The 21,036-nt window shown below is 54.3% G+C and overlaps 4 protein-coding genes across 4 annotated transcripts; 2 read left to right on the forward strand and 2 right to left on the reverse strand.

The window, feature by feature from the left end:
- Nucleotides 1-4,798: 4,798 nt before the first annotated feature.
- On the forward strand, nt 4,799-5,311 carry CH63R_07553 (uncharacterized protein; the record flags this gene model as incomplete). The annotated part of the gene is made up of 1 exon (XM_018302528.1): nt 4,799-5,311. The coding sequence occupies one exon, from the start codon at nt 4,799-4,801 to the stop codon at nt 5,309-5,311; it is 513 nt and encodes a 170-aa protein (XP_018157306.1).
- A 1,208-nt stretch (nt 5,312-6,519) lies between these two features.
- Nucleotides 6,520-8,627, reverse strand: CH63R_07554 (Malate synthase; the record flags this gene model as incomplete). Its single annotated transcript, XM_018302529.1, has 6 exons — nt 6,520-6,577; nt 6,799-7,029; nt 7,098-7,340; nt 7,405-7,562; nt 7,615-8,192; nt 8,267-8,627. The coding sequence occupies 6 exons, from the start codon at nt 8,625-8,627 to the stop codon at nt 6,520-6,522; spliced, it is 1,629 nt and encodes a 542-aa protein (XP_018157307.1).
- Nucleotides 8,628-11,073: 2,446 nt separating this feature from the next.
- Nucleotides 11,074-14,953, reverse strand: CH63R_07555 (Serine threonine protein kinase; the record flags this gene model as incomplete). The annotated part of the gene is made up of 5 exons (XM_018302530.1): nt 11,074-11,294; nt 11,361-11,669; nt 11,730-13,477; nt 13,530-14,249; nt 14,301-14,953. The coding sequence occupies 5 exons, from the start codon at nt 14,951-14,953 to the stop codon at nt 11,074-11,076; spliced, it is 3,651 nt and encodes a 1,216-aa protein (XP_018157308.1).
- Nucleotides 14,954-16,319: 1,366 nt separating this feature from the next.
- Nucleotides 16,320-19,884, forward strand: CH63R_07556 (RecF/RecN/SMC N terminal domain-containing protein; the record flags this gene model as incomplete). The annotated part of the gene is made up of 5 exons (XM_018302531.1): nt 16,320-17,600; nt 17,653-18,543; nt 18,594-18,666; nt 18,717-19,452; nt 19,515-19,884. 5 exons carry the CDS (start codon nt 16,320-16,322, stop codon nt 19,882-19,884), a joined length of 3,351 nt encoding a protein of 1,116 aa, XP_018157309.1.
- Nucleotides 19,885-21,036: the final 1,152 nt, after the last annotated feature.

Here is a 21,036-nt window from a genome sequence, read left to right on the forward strand (position 1 = left end):
ACTCATGTATGTTATTTATTCCATTCACCCTCCTAAAGCTCGCCTTCGTCCACACGCCTCGTCGGGACATTACTATTTAGCACGTGGCGACGTCTGCCCGGCAGATCTGCCATCATGTCAATCACACCAGGGGTCCAGCCTCATCAGGTCCTCACACCTGGCAGCCACTGCCGCACCTCAGCAACATGGTGTCGTGAATGAAAATGCTCTCGGGCATCCTCTCCCCTTTGAAGCGGCGCCCGCCCCAGCAGCCTAACCGTACCATACCACAATAAGCTACCTTGGCATAGTGCACTAAGTCTGTGAGGCGAGCTTGTCCAGGCTGGCCCCCCTTAGCTCTGGCACTGATCGTCCTGCTCCGGAAGGAAACCGCTGAAGCCACTCTGCCACTCCGACCCGGACCTTTGGACCCCTTGGGGGGATCTGGCGCCTCCTGACGCCCCGTGCTGCGGTCGCCGCCTGCCATCCCATCTTGAGGTTGCACTGTTCCCGCGCCCTCTCCGCTTAGTGACCCAGCTGTCGGGTTGCGTTGCCCAAGGGCCAGATGCGCCTCGGGTTGGTGTGAAAGTGAGATTGAGATGGGCATAACGTGCTTCGCGGCCTTCCAGACCCCCCGACTGGGCGCAAACCCGGCCCGGCAGCATCCATTTCACAAGTCTTGCCCCATCCGAAACCAACCGGCTTATTCACATCACCGCATACAGCCAAACACTCGGGCCGCTTGGTCATGTTTCGACAATCTCATTCTTGATTAACCCCCCCTAGTACCAGCAAGCTAAACTCCCTTGTTCCACCGCAATCCTCCTGTCCGTGCCAGTTCTTCGGCGAATTGCCCGATTCGGATTTTACTGACCATCTATCCTATCCGTACACTTGCCTCACAATGACTGTTCCTATCCAAGTATGCACAGGCATGCAGACACTGAATCTGAGAATACCGGATATCAGATGCCACCTCCCTTTTTCCCGCCTCGCCCTGGCCATCATGCGTCGCTGCCGTCCTGGCCGTTGGACGCAAGCGCCCATCAACTGCGTCGACAACTTTACCCTTCCAGACTCTATATTTCTCGTCTACCCGAGGGAAGCAGCATGTCACAGGACGCATCCTTAATAGGGCTGCACTGCACGCGCTGCAACAGGCCCGCCGGCGCGATGGCTTTGGGCGCCGCGATCGTGGCAGTCGCCAACCTTCCACGTCTGCCTCGGGGGTCGTCTGCAAGTCCCATGCATATACATCCCTGGGTCCTCTTGCAGCTAATTATGCGTCAGCCTAGCCAGCGTCAGCCTTCTTCGTCCCATGTCCATCACCTCGAAGCTTAGCCCAAATCGTGTGCATGGCTTCCCCCTGGGAACCAGACTGAATTCAAGGCATGGCCACCTCCTCGTTCGTGGCTCTCAATTCCCTCACAGGCCAATGCCGACCCCATCGCCGCCCCCCAGAAGCTTATCTTGACCGCTGCTCGTTATTCATCTGCCCTGTCCGCCACATTAAAGTCGGTTGCCCGTTAAACTTGCAGCAATGCCTTGGCACTACCGGGCGGTTGCAGGACGGGAAATGCCTCCTTGATATCGCCCCCATCGTCGTCAACATCTTTCACGAGTCTCTTCGTGGCGGCCCACGCATGAACAAAGATTGGGCTTTCAAACGTTCGATGAAGGGCGAGTTGCGAGAGGCCTGCTTCTGGATATGTTGCCTTGCAGAGTACCAACACCACCCCCTCATCATGGTAGCATCTTTCCGTCGTAGCTGACTGCCCATCTCATCTTAGCTACGGATGCTGCAAGGTGTGCTCATAAAATGACCCATTGTTCTGCATATTATGCCAACAAGAGCGTCGTTGTTGGAAAGTACTTCTTTGGCCATCTCCGATGTGTTGAGTTTTTACGTCAAAACCAAGCCACAGCAATCTGGTCCAGAATTGGGTTGAACACTTGATTTCATGCCTTGTGTACACCGACATTACCGTTCTCGGACATGTTCTGCTATGTCAACGACACCCTACCCAGCTGATATCCGTGTCTGCTTCGTCGAGATGTGGACTGCCACACCAGAGGCTCCAACTCCGAAGTAGCCGATTGAAGGAATGAATATCGTAGTATACGTGATTAGCATTCTGACTTTCACCCAAATATATGCTATACCAGAGCTGCTATCGTGGACGATTTTCTTCTTATTCGGCCGGATTTGCTGGACACAATCAGCCATCCACGTTCCTATTCTGAGGCGTTGTGAGAAGCCCTGTGCTAAGATATTCTATCTGTCAAGCCAGACAGGAGATTTACAAGTCTCCCATACACTACCAGCAGCTGTTTGGTCTTTCAGGTGCTACACGGAGTTTCACACGGCTCTTCTACCAGCCGATGCCGCCACCGCTCTACAAGTGTCTCGTCTCAAGAGGTTTGAGCGGCAGGATATTCAGTCCCACAGCTGCAGCGGGGCGTATTTGGCCATCGGATTTGCATGCAAGTTCTTTGCAGGACACACACAGCTGGATCAGTCTAGTCCTCAGTTCTGAGGACGCGATTTTGAACTCCGCAACCACAGTCATTTCAGAATGAGCCCCTCGCTCCCCATTTCGGCTTGAACTCCTTGAGACTGACGTTGCTTTTAGCAGTTTTCTTCTTGCCTCCGTGTTCGAACTCGACTGGCACAGCTCCGAAGCATCATCAACTTGGACGTGAGGGCACACCAATGATCATGTGTTCTAGGTCAGTCCTGTGCCGTGAGACACGAACACGACATTTTCCTGCTTGGGAGTGTTCTCAGGCCCGGCCCACATTGGTATGCACTGGTTTTTGTACTCGGGTCTTGTCCAGATTGTGTTGAAGAGTTATCATAATATCAAAGCATAATGAGAAATTCAACCTCTTGGGTTGCGGGCACTGTGCCCAGTTGAAACTCTTCGGTTTTGCCTCATGTCGCCCCGGAGGTTCGGCTGAATCATGGGTCATCCGAAGGGATTCGACATCCATTTCGATATTAGACCGCACAATTTGGACCGTGGGACTTGGCACTCCAATTCATGGACATGCTTCGTCTGGCAACTTGGATTTCATCAAATCCATAGACATGGACTTCAAAATGCACGTTTTATTCTCTCCAACAGGTCGCAGTGCGTACTACCCGCGGTTTGACGGAGCCTCCTCTGGCAACATAGCCAACCCGCCGCTTGCAGTTGCACGCACACCAGCACTCTTCCATGTCACATATGATGATATTGTTTTCCGCCGGTACATCAAAAGACAGCACTCTTCCATGTCACATACCAATGGCCAATCGTTATTTCCCACCTTCCTCAGATGCCGAGCCGTAATAGGAAGGCCATGTCGCACAAGGCGAAAGAAACATGGCATTCAGCCCCGATCTCGCCCTACCGGCCATATCAGATTCATGACGCTGTCTAGTCTTGTAGGCCGCTAGAGAGGGTCTGAGACGCCGCGTTGCTTTTGAGAACTCTCAACGACACCAATACGGCATCCTCGACGCTAGAAAAGCCGCTAGTCTCACCTCCCCGTCTGTCATATTTTGCGTCTCACAGTCTCGTCAATGCGCTTTTGTGAGGTGCGGGTTACCTTCGTATGTTCGATGTTAGTGGAACATGTACACAGCAGACATGTACACAGCAGTGGAGCTTGAAGTCGACACGGGTGTGTTGCCGAGGACTTCACGTAATAATTGCAGCGTTTGCGCAGACCCTCGGCTTGGCTATCCGCCTGGATGGTTCATGGTAAGTTCGTGAAGCAGGCGGTTCATCCCAGTTACACGACACCGGGTGATTTCATCGGTGTCGCATATTTCTTCTTTCTTCACCGATTGCCTGGTATTATCATTAAACCCACAGATGCACAAGCCGGCGAAGTGTGTCAACCTGCCCTCGTGGTTTTCAAATCACAGGCCTCAATCGGAAAGACCCAAGGATTACAACCGGCAGCTATTTCCACCAGATTACGACACCCTCGACGATTCGAGACAAAGCACGAACAGCAGAGATACACCATATTCTCACTGGTCAAATGCATTGGGTTTGTTGATGTCTCGGCGAACGCAATGGTTTGGTGACACCGGGGCGATGACGAGCGGGTCACTTCTGGTGTTTCCCTGGGAATTGAAGGGGGGGGGGGGGGGTATGCCTCGAGCAAGAACAAATGTGACTCTCACCGGAAATGCCAAGGAGAGAAGAGAAAACGCAGGCAAGAGCCGGCCTCTCCAGTTTCTTTTGATGCCACGAAGCTGACCGATGCACTGGGAGAAGCGCAGGCAAGGCCCAAAACTAGACACCAAGCATGCTTTTCTTTTCTCCCGCTTCGGGCCTCTCGAACCGAACTTCTGAACCTGGTCTCTAATACGTGGCGTCCGAGCCAAAGACAAGAGGTCTGCACGCTCGCGCAAGAGCGCTTTCTTTCCTGGATTGACGGTTCGAGGTTGTGTCACCAGAGCCTCGCCGAAGGCTGCGCGCCCCCTTGCGCCTCTTATCGTCTCGTGACTTCGATTCATCATAAATGACCAACCGCGGGGACATGGGGCAAAAGAAAGAAACACTACCGAAGGGGAAGGGGGGGAAAAGCACTTGGTGTGTTCAAATCAAAACCCTCGCTTGGACCTGCACACGTTCGGGCGTGGCATTCGAACCACTTCACGGCGGGCCGTTTAATGATCCATCACATTCGACATCGTCACCCAGAAATGATCCATCACATTGTTCTGACTTACCAAGACGCATAGCTGGATCCAATATCAGCCAGCAACGACTACAGAAGAAATTGAGATGCCGTGGGGCGAGCCGAATTCGGGTACATGATGCGAACACCCAACGATGGGATCGGTCTCTCTTTCTCTCTCTCTCTCACCACGACGGCGATGTCGAGCGGGCCGCACCCCCTCCTCCCCACTGATCAGCACTGGGTCTCGTTGTCGAGCCGCGTAGCTCCAGGCTTCTTTTTGAAGATGGCGAAAAAGACTAAGGCGATCGGGCCCTCCCCCCTCGAAAAAGTACGCCCCTGCTGGACCCTCCAGATCATCCACCCCTCATCGAGACGGGAAAACACCACGTCTCTGAATATGGCCGATACCCGGCCTTACGAAGAAGAAGAAGAAGTAGTAGAAGAACAAGAACAAGAACACGACCAGAGCGGCGGCCCCAAGGGCAGCATAGTCCGCCCTCGTCCAGACGGCCCGCTTCGGGGCTCGCAAAGCAACCCGACTAACCAGACCGGCAGTCCCGTCGGCCTCCCTCTGCGGGTTGTCAGTCCCATTCGCAGTGTGGAAGGGAGGGGCGACCACCGTAGACCACGCCGAAACAGCGTGTTGTGACTTGTCGATATGACAGATGACGGCGACGATAACGACAGGAGGCAAGCGGGCATTTGTCTTGCGTCAGGCGCCGTCCTATCTCACGCGGGCATGCTCAGCCAGCAGGTGAACCGACACTTACACGACAACCCCCCTCGCCGTGTTGCACCATCGCGGCCCGCCCCTAGCAGCATCCTAATGTCCGGACATCCCGCGTCCATGACAGCCTCTTAGCGTTTCCCAACAACACCTTCGTATCCCCATCTCCCCTCCGCCTGGTGGCAGGGACGTTGCCCATCCCTGCCTCAGGAACCTTTGGCAGCACAACACGTCATCGACGCCCACTCGAGTCGACGTCGACGAGCCTCCGGCCTAGGCCTCGGCGCGCGAAGCCGCCCTGCATGCAGGGTCCAGTGACAAACCCATTGTCCATCAATGTACGGATAGTCAACACCCTTTCTTCTTTCCCGGTCGGCCGATCGCTAGCATGTACACGAGGAAGCACAGCCCACCGGCTCGAACGAACTTCCCTTGTTGCTTCTCCTCCGCTGGAAGCGAGGGGGGCGTGTGGAGGGGAGCGAAGTGGTCATGGGGCTTGCTCTTCATGATCGGTCCGTCTCATCCGTTCATCATTAAGCTAGATGGGCGGGGCAGCAAGATATCCCCTTTCTTCGGCTCCTGTCACGGGACCAGCTCCGGCGCGTCGTGGAGCCACAGGGAAGCCCGGCCAACCAGAGCAGCCAGGTCAAGCCGACGTTCAAAGCCACGCAGCAGCCACCTCCTCACGATTGGTGCGAGGATGCAGGAGGAATCCGAGACCTCGAGGTGGATAGCATTTCGAACAGGCCCAGGTAGATACCTCTGAGAGCGTTTGTATGTATGTGTGTGAGTGAGTGAGTTTGGCGCAATGGGGGGTGCGATAAGGGTTAGCAAAAGAAAGACTATCAAGCTCCATTTATTTCTTCCATTCGTGAACAAATACATAACACAGATTTTCCAAGTCATGGACTGGCAATCTCCCCTTCTTGATTCAACAGAAGTGCTGATCCAACGGTTCGTTGTTTTGCCTCAAGACCCATCCGTCGGTGAAACATTTCCCCAGCTCGCACCGGCATGAATCCCCTTTCTACCCAACCAGAGGTTGGACTCGGAGGTTCCAATACGCACTACATTGCAAGCGTGACCTTCTAGCTCGTCCGAGGTGAGCGTTCGGACAGCCGATTCCCAACTTACAACTTGGCGGCAGGGCGCGCGCTGCCAACGGCGGTGATCTCGTCGTACAGGAGACTATGGAAATGACTCGTCAGTAAAAATGGCCTCATCAAGGACCGGGCTTCAGGATCAACAATCTCCGGAGGCGAAAAAGCCACAAGGCGAGCATGCCGATGAAAAGAAACAAGCGCACAACACCCACCGCCAACCACCGACCGTGGCGACGTGGCGACATGGCGATGCGAGATGAGTGGATGGATAGATAGATGAATGGATGGTAACGAGTGCAGGCTTACGTGGTCAGGAAATCGGCGTAGTCCTCCCCAGTGACCTGGCCGGCAAAGTACTGCGCGGCGAGGTGGAACTTGTTGCCCTTAGGCGCCTTGCTGGCCAGCTCGTCGGTCGACTCCTTGAGGAGCTTGAGAGCGTAGGCCTTGTCCACCTTCTTGCCCTCGGCGGTGGATACGCCGTGCTTCACCCACTGCCAGAGCTGGGAGCGGGAGACCTCGGCGGTGGCGGCGTCCTCCCTGAGAACAGCAGTAAGTCTCTTTCCTACACTACCCATCGATCGATCATATTGAGGATGCAAACTTACATCAGGTAGTTGATGGGAACGCAGCCGACGCCGCGGATCCAGGCCTCCATGTAGCCGAGGCCGATATTGAGGTTCTTCTTGATGCCCTCCTCGGTGATTTTACCGGGAACATTCATGTTGAGCAGGTCGTTCTGGCCAATCTTGACGTTCTCGCGGCGGACGAAAAGCTGGTTGGGCGTCGGCATGTTCTTGTTGAAGATTTCGGAGGCGATGGCCGCCAGGGCAGGGTGAGCGACCCAGGTTCTATGATCTCGTGTCAGTGGCTGACCTGTGGCAGGCACACGGGGCGGCAAGCAAGCCAACTCACCCATCGTGGCCGGCACGCACTTCGCGCAACTTGTCGGCGCGGACGCCTTCCATGGCCTTGTCGTTAGCCGCCTTATCGTCCTTGATGGGAATCTGGGCAGCCATGCCGCCCATGGCGTGAACGCCTCTCTTGTGGCAGGTCTGGATGAGGAGCTTGACCTGAATAGAATGTTAGATTGTCATGTCACACGAGGGGCGCATGTCCACTGACGTAGGAGTCCATGAAGGGAACCGTCATGGTCACGGCGCTACGATCCGGTAGGACAAAGTTGGAGTTGTTCCTGAACTTCTTGATGGTGCTGAAGATGTAGTCCCAACGACCACAGTTGAGACCGGAGCTGTGGTCTCTCAGCTCGTAGATGATCTCGTCCATCTCAAAGGCGGCGAGAATGGTCTCAATCAGGACGGTGCCGCGGATGGTGCCGCGGGGCACGCCGCAATAGTCCTGGGCGAGGTTGAATGCGTCGTTCCACAGGCGAGCCTCGAGATGGGACTCCATCTTGGGGAGGTAGAAGTATGGGCCAATGCCAATCTTGAGGGTCTGGTGGGCGTTGTGGTAAAAGTAGAGGCCAAAGTCGAACAGGGAGCCGGAGATGGGCTCGCCGTCGACGGTGACATGCTTCTCTTCCAAGTGCCAACCGCGAGGACGAACAATCAAGGTAGGCAGCGTCCGGTCGGTGCGCAGCTTGTATTCCTTGGAACCCTGCTTGAAGTCGACCTGACGGCGGTTGGCATCATAGAGGTTGACCTGGCCATTGACCATATTCTCCCACGTCGGGGCACTCGAGTCTACGACAAGGCTCGTCAGCACACCGAGGCTCACGGCCTTCCTTCTTGGCTGGCAAAGATTGGGGCAAAGTCACCTTCAAAGTCGGCCATGTAAGTCCAGACATCCGAGTTCAAGGCATTGACGACCATCTTCCGGTCGGTCGGGCCAGTGATCTCGACTCTACGGTCGACCAGACCCGGGGCGGGCGGGGCACCCTTCCATGTGGAGTTCTCTCTGATGTGCTTGGTCTCGGCGAGGAAGTCGGGGAGGACGCCGCGGTCCAGCTCGGCCTGGCGGAGCTTGCGGCGCTCAAGCAGGGACTTGCGGGTGGCGTTGAAGGAGCGATGCAGCAAGGCCAGGAAAGCGAGGGCATCGGGAGTCAGGATCTTGCGCTGGGCATCCGTGACGGCACCCAGGACATTGACGCCCTGGAGAATTGTCTCGGTGGTCGCCATTGTGGTGGTTATGTGTACGTGGGTATGTATGTGGTGCTGCTGGTGATTGTGTCGACGATGTAGGTTGCACGCTACTGATGTCGTCGGCGAAGGATTGTGGCAGAAGGTTTTCACGTGTTAGAGGAATGCGCACAAGCTTACGTCGTGAGACAGAACGACGGTTGTGGTAAGCGTCTTGTACGTAGGGGGGGGGGTATCTTTAGAGTTCAAGGAGACGAGGGGATTGATCTGGGGCAAGAGGTGCGAAGGAAGAAAAGCAGCTGAGATTCTGGAAGAAGTAGAAGAAGAAAAGGCCTGTCAAGTTTGGGGGATGGGCGACGAGAAAGTGATATGTAAAAGCGCTATGCCGTGTAATAGTGGTCGAGAGATCCGATCGACCTCGACGAGTGCCGTCGCAAGCTCGGCACAGACGAGCGAGTGGAGGGGTTGGCCGGCGCCCATCCGTGAGTGACATGACATGGGCCGGCGAAGATGCATGCGCAGAACAGGCAAGAGGCAAAAGGGAACCCTCCCAGGGGGCCGCTGTGGCCCCACCAGAGAGAGGTACATGCAAACATGTGGGCATTCGCACCCTCAGTGCATGTACCGTGAGCCATTGTGGGCGTTGCCAGGACCCAGAGGGAGAGAGGGTCGCAAGGAACCAGAAATAGCCGGCATCCCATCCATTGTCGGCAGTGATCGGGCTCGCTCGGGTGGATGGAGAGCTCTAGAGCCGGACCGCGGGGAGAGGAGAGGCGTGTTGGAGATCTGGGTACATAAGGTAGGCAGTACAAAGGAGCTTCGTCAAAGGGGAAAAGGTTGGAGGAGGCGGCGGACGCTTGTGAAAGTGTGGAGAAGCTGCAGCATGAAACCACAGAGGCCAAAAGGAAGCCGAAGCTCCCTCCCTTCCTCTTGCCACTGCCAAAAGCCGGCGCCGTGACTTTGCATGTGCTTGCCGGCCTCGCTTGATGGAATGTACCACTATCCGGATACTACCGCCCAGGCCAAGCAAATCAGGTATTATTATTTTTTACCTTGCCTCGCATTCCAATACTATGTACAGATACTCGGAACTGGGTCTGGCTCACTGCAAGGGTAGATGGTGATCCAATAACCACCGTCCTAGCAACGCAACGCAACACCACCTACCAGTGACCTCATTGGAATGCCTCTGGTGAGTCCCCATTGGATTGCGGGGGGTAACACGGACGAGGGGAGAGAGAACAGAACATGATGCATGGTGGGGTCGGACCGCGATAAGACTTGCACAGAAAATCGACTGAAGCACCCGTGGGCCAGACAGTTCTGAAGCAGCCATTTCCGCCGCCCTGACTCGGACCCGGGCGCGGGAGCCAGCCTTACTGCCTATCGATTTTCTTACTTTATGCCATCGAGCAATCATGAAAAATCCTTTCATGGATTGTTGAGCGTTTGCGTGGGCTCAACATGCGAAAGGTGCTCCAGTTCCCGTGCCGAAATCGGATCCGGCGCGATAAGGATCCACTGTCCGGACATGCACATGTCGCCGCCGGCCAGAGCCACGGCCACACGTTCCAGCAGTAACCTCTGCAAGGCCCCATTATTAAACTGTCCTCTGGGCTGGGGTATCAATAAGGAACGGACGGTCTTTGGTTTTCCCAAGTTGCAACCGATCCACATCGCTCCCAATCAAAAAGGCGAGGAGAGAAACGGAGAGTAAAGAAGACTTCACAGCAGCGTTCCTTAGTCGCGAAGGCTCCAAGAACAGCATTGCCACTTCTATGACGCAGATCCCAGTAATCCCCGTGGCTCGAGCTCACATCCACGTTTGTCTGTATCAGTACCAAGGCCCAATTCACCGAGCTGCCGAGGTCTACTCCCCGTGCTACTACCCCAGCTTTTTCAAAGCCCAATCAGCGTACCCGCAAATGCCGACAGTTTCCGGTCACTGCTGTCACGGGCGCGAGAGTGACATGATATGGACTTCCAGCCCTCCTAGCAATCAACTTTTGGATACCTAAGTAGCTCAGCTCTACGAACGATAGTCTCGTTGCCTCTCAACAATACAAAGAAGCAGTATGGCCGACTTCCCCTCTCGACCCAGACCGCGTGTCAAGCCCCCGCTGTCCTCCAATCTGCCTTGTTTGTCTATTGATACAAGCCCCGGCGTCGATGCCGTGCAAGTCATCCAACAACATTATGTATCCATTCTCTGTGCGTCCCCAATGCATTCCGAAACCGTGCTGTATGTCGAGCCGTCGCCATGTGTCTCAGCGAATCAAGTCTTGCCCGCCAAATTCAGTCCCCCGCCCAATGCTTGAGTCCAGACGTTGATCTGGCGAGTGAGTGTAAGAAAAATAAAGAGAAAAAGAAAAAGCAGAACCCGAGGGCTACCGGCTGGTCCTCAGTCTAGCAACCTCCCAAACCGGCCACCCCATACGCAATGTCGCCGCCGACTTTGTGACGCCAAATGCAATCTTGTCCATCCTCAGGAATTGAGCGTTTTGATCATCATCTTCTCCTTGGACTTATCCGTGACAAGTAGTCCACGGGATCCGAAAACTGTCCGAACCGTGTCCACCACCTTGTGGAAGCTGCTTGCCGCTCCACGCTCCTGGGTAAATCGAACAATACAGAGCGGTCCCTTCTTCCCATGCTCAATCACCGTCATAACCTCCGCGGCAAATGCAACTTCTTTCATGCCTAAGTCTGATAAATGTTAGTCGCTGGAAATTCCTGAGAATGCAATCTCGGTCCCGATAAAAGAAGACTCACAATTCTCGGCCCCAACACGGGCAAACACAATGTTTCTCTCCTTGTCAACTTGAATATCTCCCATACCATAACGTCGCCAGTCTTTAAGGAGAGCAACGATTTCCTGTCGAGATCGCTTGCGAGACATCATCAAGCACACGTAGCTCGTCGCTGGCTTGACTCCAAATAGTCTGGCAAGCCAATTACGATGGACGTCAATGGTTCGTGCGCCACTATCTGAACCGTTCCAGCCCTTAGCTGACTTCCGGATAGTCTTGTGTTGGACAGCGCTTCGGTGCTTGGGAGAAGGCGAGTCGTCGTACTCTGGGCCTGCAAAATGTGTCAGTTGTCCGTCGCCGGCCAGTTTGGTGTTTGGAATCAGTTGCGTACCAGCAATCTCCATCTTAACCTCGGTCTTGTCTTTATTGCTCCTCCAGAAGAGCAATCCGAAACCCTTCTTCTTGGCTGCCACTGGCGGGGGTGGTTCGTGGAACTTCGTCTCGGAGCGGCTCGGGGCTGTGGACTGGGTTGTCATGCTGCACGCCTGAGTTTCCAGGGTTGCCTCAGTATGGATGCTTCCCTCTCTAGAAGTGCTATCCTTCGAGACACGCTTAAACCATGACGACTTCTTCTGCTTGGTCGGCCCACTGGTGTGAGTCGCAGTTGAGGGGATCTGTGGCTCATCTACGCCCGACGCCCCGTGCATGTAGACGTAACGCTCATCGACCTGATCGCGTTGAGTTGGTCGCTCTGCGGTCTTCTTCCGAACATTCAAAGGCTTGGGGATTGGGCTCGTTGCACTCGGAGAGTTGACCACGCGAATCGTCTCGCCTGCGCGAACCAGGTAGTCCAGGCCCTCCTTATCAGTTTGGCCGGCTGGAGTCTTAGGGGGCGCAGACACGATCCTGTTTCTGTCACCTTCGCCCCAGTGTGTTGACGACTCCGAATCTCTTCCGTTTTCATTGATGGCCGGCAGGCGGCCCCCTGTCCTATCGTGCTGTCCTTGGGGCGGTGCAGACACGGTGCGGCGGTCCTGTTTGGGCAACAAGGCAGGGAAGCCTAAGCGGTTGACTTGATCCACAAACTTTCCAACACGACCAGTGTTGTTGTGTGCATCCCTAGACTGATCTTGATACATTTCTGTTCTGTCTGCTGCCGGGCTCGGAGACTGAGTCGATCTGGGAGGTGGCAGAGGGGGTAAGGGCCGGGTGTCCCACGGGTGGTACGGATTCGTTGAGTTCTCCGTCGATGGTCTTGGTTGTCTCAAAGACAGGCCCGTTGAGTCTCTTTCTCTGCCGATTCCTTCATCCAAATATAGCTCGGTTGTCTCATCGGCGGTCATGAAACTGTTGAAAGCTTCATCGCAGTCTTTGGCGATACTGTTGCTGAAGTCGCGCACCTCCTCATTGACAATGACAGCGGGGTCTCGAGGCTTCATGATCTTGAGCCTCGGCCTGGGCCTTTCCATCACAGGAGCCTGCTTTGGAGGGCTTGTCGGCGACGTGGGTCTTTCCTGCTGTTCCTCTTCTCCGATGACTCTAGAGACGCCTCGGCGACGCTTGTCCACTTGAAGATCGGTAGACTTCTTTCTTATGTGAGAAAAGTCAATACCTCTCTTGTGGCGAGAAGCTGGCCGGGCATAAGAAGTTCCCTGTCTGCTGCTGTGTAGAGAGTTCATTGAGCTGCGAGGCGACTGGAAGCGACCAGTGTTGGTTATTCGCTGAGAATTGACGCGCGAATGGCGTATTGTTGAGCCTGTCTTGACGCGCGACAGTTGTGATGTCTGAGTGTTGTCTCGCTTCATGGATCCTCGCCGAGCGCGATGGACCACAATCTTGGCATGGCTGGCCTGAGAATGGCCGCGCATAGGCCGACTTGAATTGTAAGGATCGTAGCTCTGAACCGTGCCATCGTCAGTTTCTGCGACGTGCGAAATGACCGTGAAACGTGAGACACTTCTGCCAGTTCCGTCTGCTCTGGGCTGTTTGAACTCGACAGTTGACACCCTTTTCTTCCAAATAGGCTCATGAAGATGATGGTAATCACTGGGCGACTGTGAGAGCTCCGGAAGAAAATTCTCGAGCTGCTTCTCGCGGTAGGTGTGAAGAAGCCAATAGAAGAGTTTTTGGTCGTTTTTCCTAGACCTTGTCAGTCACCTTCTCCAATAACTCAACCTGAAGTTTTACTTACGCCGAATCCATGAGCTTCAACTTGATTTGATGTTCAGTGAGCATGTGCCACAAAGACCGAAGCTGTCTGACCAAGTGAGGATCGACCTCGTGTGGCTTCAAGGGAGTGTAATGGAAGCCCTTGCGAAGGTCATGGAGTTGGCCGTTGTTGCCGAGGTTATCGAGATAGTCGTACTTGCGAATCAGCGGGTGCTGCCACATCTCCTTGATGCTGATTCTGGTGTCGGGATTGGCGACGAGCATGCGGCGAATGAGATCTTTGGCTTCCGGGCTCAAATACTCTGGTATTTCGTATATGCCCCTCTTGGTTTTCTGCAGCAATGCTCCGATGTCCGGATCATCGAAAGGCAAGCATGCAGCCAAAAGTGCATAGAGAATGACTCCCAGAGACCATATGTCCGCTTTGTCTCCGCGGTAATGCTTGTGCTTCAGAAGCTCGGGAGCGGCGTAGTGAGGGCTGCCGCAAGCTGTAACGAGACGATGGTCCGAAGACTGGTGCAAGGCAGCCATGCCAAAGTCGGCAATCTTGACTTTGTTGTCGGAAGTCAGCAGAATGTTCTCGGGTTTGAGATCGCGATGACAGATGTTGAAGGAATGACAGTATTGGAGAGCGCTCATCATCTGTCGAAAGAGAAACATGGCGCCCTCCTCTATGAAGCGACCATTGTTATTGATGTAGTCAAATAGGTCTCCCTGTTCGACGTATTCGAGCACCAGATAACTACTCTCGGGTCAGTTTGCGGAAATCGAAGCAAGGAGGAAGATCCCGTACATCTCTGAGCGATTCTCCCAAATATCATAGACCTTCATAACATTGGGGTGATCGACCAGCTTCAAGATTGCCACCTCTCGCTCGATTGAAAGAGGCACGCGCATTTCGCCGTTGATTTTCTCGGGTAGGCTGTCGTCATAGTCGTGGAGTTCAGCGAGGCTGCCAGCTTGAATCAAGTAGGCGGTTTTCTTGGGGACGATTTTGACGGCGGCCAACTCTCCGGAAAGCCGGTGCTTGCAAAGCCTTACACGAGCCGAGGAGCCCTTTCCGAGAGTCTTGCCCAGCAACCAGGGTCCAATGTGTGTCTTGTAAGCGTAGCCGCTGCTTCTCTTGCTCGATGGGGCCGTGGAAGTCTGAGAGGCCTGTGACATGCGCTTCGACGGGTCGGTCTCTTGGGACGCCCTCGCTCTTGCCACGGCAGGGTTGCGGGAGCCGGAAGCAGCGTTCGCCCTCGCCCCGGACACAGGAAGATCGTGTTTGTCGACATAACGTTGACGGTCGGAGGCAGCAGCGTGGTGCGAATGACCAGCGGTTTTGTCGCGCGACTTGGGTGGCTTAGCAGGGGTTTTGGGTGAAGCATTGTTGATGCGCTGAGTAGCATCCGCGAGAGGAGCCCGGGCATGAGAAGCCCTCGCCCGGCTGGTTTCGGACATGTCGGCGGCAGCTTAGCGGGCGCAATCAAAACATTGTCGGTTTCGAACGGCGCCGATTGGAAGATTTGGCGCTCAAGGAGTTGAAAAGGGGGATGTTTTGACAGGGAGATAAGAATCCTGGATGGTTTAAGCGAGTGAGGAAGAAGAGAAGGTGATGAAGGCCAGGATCTGAACGAATGAATGGATTTCTGATAGACTGATTGCCAAAAAAAAGCCAGACAATACAGAGAGAGAGCGTGGGTTTGTTTGATGTGAATTTGGGTAGTGAAGGTGGAAGAAAGGAAAGGAAGCGCGAGTTTCTGGGCGATGACCAAAAAACAAGACGCGAAGAGTCAAGGTGACTTGTTGTGGTGGGAGGTTGGAATGCAAGTAGGAGCCGAAGTGCTGAGGCAGTAGAGGCAATTGGCGAAAATGGAAGGTTTGAAGGGAGGCAGGCCTTGGACGAACGTTGCCCCCTTTCCCACTAGCGACCTCGAGACCCGTTGAAAGGACGAGTATGGACAGCGGCAAGGTCTCACTGGGTTTCACGATCTGAACCTGTGAGTGCAGATGGAATGAGCCTGATGCTACTACTTACGGAGTCAAGACAGTAGACAATCTCACCAAACAGATTGGAAGGAACGATATCTACCTACTTCCTCCACTAACCGTTGCCGCGTGTCTACCCTCAGTTTTCAAACTCTGCACAATAAAGGATTGAGCCAATTATACCCTTGAGATGTTGTATTGTGAAGATGTGTTTGTATATATGTCTAGTACCTGAGGTACTTGAGGGTTCTTTCTTACACACAATCATAGCATTGTGACACCTATGACTTATTCTGTACAAGGGCTCCAAGGAACCTACGTCCAGGAGACTACGTATCTCCGTCAGCAGTCCGCTTGGTAAGAAACACATGATAATTAGGGTTCGACAGGTGTCAGGAAGCATTCCTGACCGCGTGGGTCCTCGGGCGACGTGAGAGGTAGGCACTGATGGCTGCGTCGCACGAGTGTCATTAACCGGCGTGGAAGGGATGAAGTTCAGCGCCACCGGCGAATCCTGCGCCGTGCCGACCTGAGCCCCACTTGAAGTTACGCAACATTCTATTACCTACCTACCTAATTCCGTTGGCCCATTACCTAAGCAACGGCTCCGCAAGCCGCCTGCACTCTCAAGGAAGGAGGAACGCGGGGTGAACAGACCCGACGCGTCCGAAATTAGTTCCTGCGCGTCGCACTCAACCGCCGTGAACTAGGTATTCCCGGCGTTCAACAACTCATCACATATTATGCCAAAATCGACATCTACCATATCCCTTCGACTTTGTAGCAGTTAAGTCCGGGTTTTCCCCCTTCATAATCGGCACCTTACGACACGGCAAATATGTCTTCTCGTCTTCCAGGTCGCCGGAGGCGACGTGGCTTGGAGGACGATGATTCAGATGCGCGCTCTGATGCGTCGGAAGGACCGAAGCGGCCTCGCCTTGGACGACGTGCCAACGACTCCGACGACGACCAGAAACCCCCAAGAAATGGGGTCCATACCAACGGGGTGAACGGCACGACGAGCCGGCTCGACCAAGACGGTTTTTCGCCCGGTGCTATCCGCCGCGTCAAAGTCGAAAACTTCGTCACGTACGAAATGGCAGAATTCTTTCCTGGACCGAATCTCAATATGGTCATCGGACCCAATGGAACGGGAAAGAGTTCCCTCGTCTGCGCCATTTGCCTAGGCCTTGGCTTCAGCCCGAAGCACCTCGGCCGAGCCGGCAATGTGAAGGAGTTTGTCAAGCATGGCAAGTCTTCCGCCGTTATCGAGATCGAGCTACAGCGTCGTCCCGAAGACAGATCGCATCATGTCATCCGAGTCCAAATCGACCGTGAACGAAACAGTCAGAAATGGTGGTTGAACGGCAAGGATACTACACACAAGACGATACAGGTTCTCATGAGGGACCTCAAGATCCAGGTCGACAATCTGTGCCAGTTTCTACCGCAAGACCGGGTTGTCGAGTTCGCATCCGCTACCCCAGTCGACTTACTACATGAAACTTTGCGTGCTGCCGCACCCCAGGAGATGCTAGACTGGCAAAAGAGTCTCCAGGATTTGCACAAAGACCAAAAGGAGCTTCAGCGTGGCTCCGACTCGGCGGGCGACCACTTGAAGCAGCTGGAGGAACGACAAAGCGACATGCAGCAGGATGTTGATAGGTTACGCGAAATCGAAGAGGCTCAGCAATACATTGCCGATCTTACTGATGCTCGGGCCGTGGCCGACTATCTCGAGTCCAAAGCGCTATACAAAGAAAAGAAAAAATTGGAAAGGCTGGCCCAGAAGAACTTGCAGAAGCTCGAGCAGGAGGCCGCTCCTTCTCTGCAGGCAGTCAATCAAAAACAAGAGTATCACGAAAAAGTGGTGACCGTGGTTCGCAAACGCAAGGATGTATTGCGACGAACGGAAGCTGCTGCGGATGCAGCGCTCAATCGCATCGAGGATGCAGACGAACAAATAAAGACGGTAGAGGCCAACATGGAGACCAATAGGAAGGGTTTCGAGGCCAAAAAGCAAGAGTTGGGCAAGATTCGAAGCAAAATAGGCGCTTTGGAGAACCAGAAGAAGAACAAGCCTCCTGAGTTCAATCCTCAGGAACACAACACACAAATAGTAAGTGCTACCCCCTGCCGTCTGCAGTAGGCCGTACTGACGAACTGCGCAGCGAGAGAAGGAACACCAGCTGCGAGAGCTCGAGGCTGAGCAACGCCAAGCCGAGGGCAAAATACGAGAGATCAAAGAGCAGGGCCATGCCAAGATCCAAGCGAAAAACACTTTGATCCGAGAGCTCGAAGGGCTTGATTCTCAGCAGGGTCAGGTCATCAACTTCATCCAGAAGAAGTGGCCTGATGTGGCTAAAGGCTATCTCTGGCTTCAGGAGAATGCCAATATGTTCGAAAAGGAGGTGTTTGGGCCACCGGCCCTCTGTTGCTCCGTCAAAGACGACCGATATTCTGATCAGATCCAAGCGCTCTTACACAATGACGACTTCCTCTGCTTCACGGCGCAAACTCGAGATGACCACAAGAAGCTCAGTCATCACCTCTACAAGGAATTGAGTCTCTCCGTCAACGTCCGCTCGATTCTCAGACCGTTGGACGATTTCCGGCCTAGGATGTCCCGGGACGAGCTCAATGCCCTTGGAATTGATGCCTTCGCACTGGACATGTTGGCCGGGCCAGAGCCTGTTCTTGCAATGCTCTGTAACGAAAAGAAGTTGAATGCCGCAGGAATCGCACTGAATGATGTCAGCGACGCTCAGTACGAGCGCATTGCCCAAGGAGAGGTCATCAACAGTTGGGCGACGGGTCGGCAGTTGTACAGGGTGTCTCGGCGCAAGGATCTTGGGCCGGGGGCCGTCTCGACAATGACCAGGGGCATTCAACAAGGTATGTTCTGGACAGACCAGCCAGTGGACGAGGCGGAAAAGAATGAGATACGGCGCAAGATCAGTGAGGTGGAGGCCGAGTGGGATATCCTGAAAGCCAAGAACACGGAGGTCCGGGAGCAGATGGCCGGGTTCACCAACAGCAAGAAAGAGATCAACGACGATCTGGTAAGAGATGTCATGCACCAGGATAGCTAGCAGGCTAACCAAAAACACAGAAAACGCTCAGGGAAAGGAAGAACGAGCTTCAGAAAGCCCACAATGCCTACCAGGCAATTCCCGTCAAGCTAGGTAGGCAGAGTGCAGCAACTGTAGTAGCAGAGAAACTGATTGTCGTATAGACACCGAGAAGAGGGCCTTGGACCAGAAAAGGTCAGAAGTCGAAGAGGCGAGAGCAGCCAACGCACAGCTCAGCTTCGATCTCGACAATGCCCATGTGGACAAGGCCAAAGCTACCTTGCAGCACCACGCGGCCATCGTGGCCATTCGAACGGCACAAGATGTGTTGCTCGAAGCTCAGATCCGCGAAATCGAAGCCAGGTCTGACGTTCAAGGCCTCAAGGCCAGAAACACCGAGCTGGTTCAGATGCTGGAAGAGGAAAAACACAACATTGCTTCTTTTAGCGAGGAATCTCAGCGGGCCAGACGGCGTGCAGAAGAGGCACAGAGCAAGGTGATTGAGATCTTTGCGAGGGACGAGACCCGAAAGGACCTTCTCGAAAGCTTGGCGAAAGACAGGACGGTCGAAGACATTGACAACGACATCGTTGCAAAACAGGGCAGCATTGAGCTCATCCAAGTCGCCAATCCCGGTGCTCTGCGCGAGTTCGAGAAGCGAGCCCGAGAGATTGAGAAGCTGCGTTCGAAGATGGAGTCATCGACAGCCAAGCTGGACCACTTAAATCGCCAAATCACAAAGATTCGCGAGAAGTGGGAGCCGAAGCTTGACGAGCTGGTCGGCAAGATCAGTGACGCCTTCAGTTACAACTTTGAGCAGATCAACTGCGCCGGCGAGATTCGGATACACAAAGATGAAGACTTTGACCAGTGGGCTCTGGACATCATGGTCAAGTTCAGGTATGGGTCGCACCCTCAATGCTCAATGTTGTGTTTACTGGAAAGCTCTAACAACCGCGCAGAGAAAACGAGACGCTCCAGCAGCTCAACCAGCATCGCCAATCCGGCGGCGAGCGAGCTGTTTCCACCATCTTTTATCTAATGGCTCTCCAATCCATGGCGCAATCACCCTTCCGTGTGGTCGATGAGATCAACCAGGGCATGGATCCCCGCAACGAGCGCATGGTGCATGAGCGCATGGTAGAGATTGCGTGCCGCGAGCACACGTCACAATACTTCCTGATTACGCCCAAACTGCTCACCGGTCTGAGGTACGACCCGCGCATGCGCGTGCTCTGCATTGCCAGCGGAACGCACATGCCCAAGGACGGCAAGAAGCTCGATTTTGCTCGTTGCCTGAAAATCCACAAGCGCATCGCGGCTGGCGGATAAGGGGAACGGTACCGGAGCGGGTACGTGGTCTGTCTTTTAGCGGGGTTCTTGGCGTCTTTGGGAACGGTATTATTTATTCATGGATACCCTTGACGCAGAAACAATGATTTTATATAACGCATGGTTCCTAAAGGGGTTGGTTGGAGCGGGGGTGTCGAGGTCGAGTGTAGATACACGTGGAATTTGACCCACGGGGCCGAGGGCCATCATATGTCTGACACCCGGTTCTTCACTTGATGGCCACATAGTGAGGTCATACAATCTAGTCCCGCGTGATCAACCATACGCCTGCCTATACACCTGATTGAGTTCTTGTTCATCATCCGGCGCGTCCCACCATGCATGGCGAGACCGAAGATGCACAATCGGCGGATAGCTGTCATAGAGGAGACATGGCTCTACAAAAGAAAAAGGGGCGGGGGAAAAAAGACGCACAAGTGGCAAAGAGTCCATCAACGTCACGGAACGAAGAAACTAACAATGACCTGCCCCTGTGGTGAAGTAGGGGAGTTGCGTGTCACCTATGTACACACACACCCATGCCGGTCAACCCATGATGCCGTGGTTTCTTTCTTTCAACACCGAATCTCCGAGCTCCTTACACAAACGCAACACGAAAACAAACAGGGCCAGAACGAAGGGCCTTTTCGGACATGTCGCCTCCCATTCGTATAGGAGTTGACAACCTGTGGCTTCTGGGGTTTAGCTCACAAGACCTGGACTCTACGCTGGAGGAGATAGGGGAGGTCAATGAGGCGGACGGGGTTCTGGACTGGTGGGGCCTGGACGATCACCTGCGATCCTGAGAGGTGGTTTCCATCGACTAGCTAACTATTGAGTACGGATAGTGCACAGGGCCACAGCACCCCCTTCGCCCTCCCAATCACACGCCGGACCTGTACGGAGTACAATAGGTGTTTCCGTACACCAGGCTTGCCTGAGCACTTGGCATAATCGGTCCTTGGCGAGGGGCTGACCACGACGAGCAGTGCAGACTTCATGTCCGACGATAAGCAGATGGCAACGCAGCTGAGATCCCGTATTCTCCAGTGGGTATAGTCGTATGGGGTAGAGACTGGTCCACAAGCACCTCATGTAGTGTCGAATCCAAGGCGCCGACGTATAGCGATGCTATATCTCTCGAAGGTCGAA

This window comes from Colletotrichum higginsianum, chromosome 5, assembly GCF_001672515.1.
Source record: "Colletotrichum higginsianum IMI 349063 chromosome 5, whole genome shotgun sequence".
NCBI classification, from domain to species: domain Eukaryota; kingdom Fungi; phylum Ascomycota; class Sordariomycetes; order Glomerellales; family Glomerellaceae; genus Colletotrichum; species Colletotrichum higginsianum.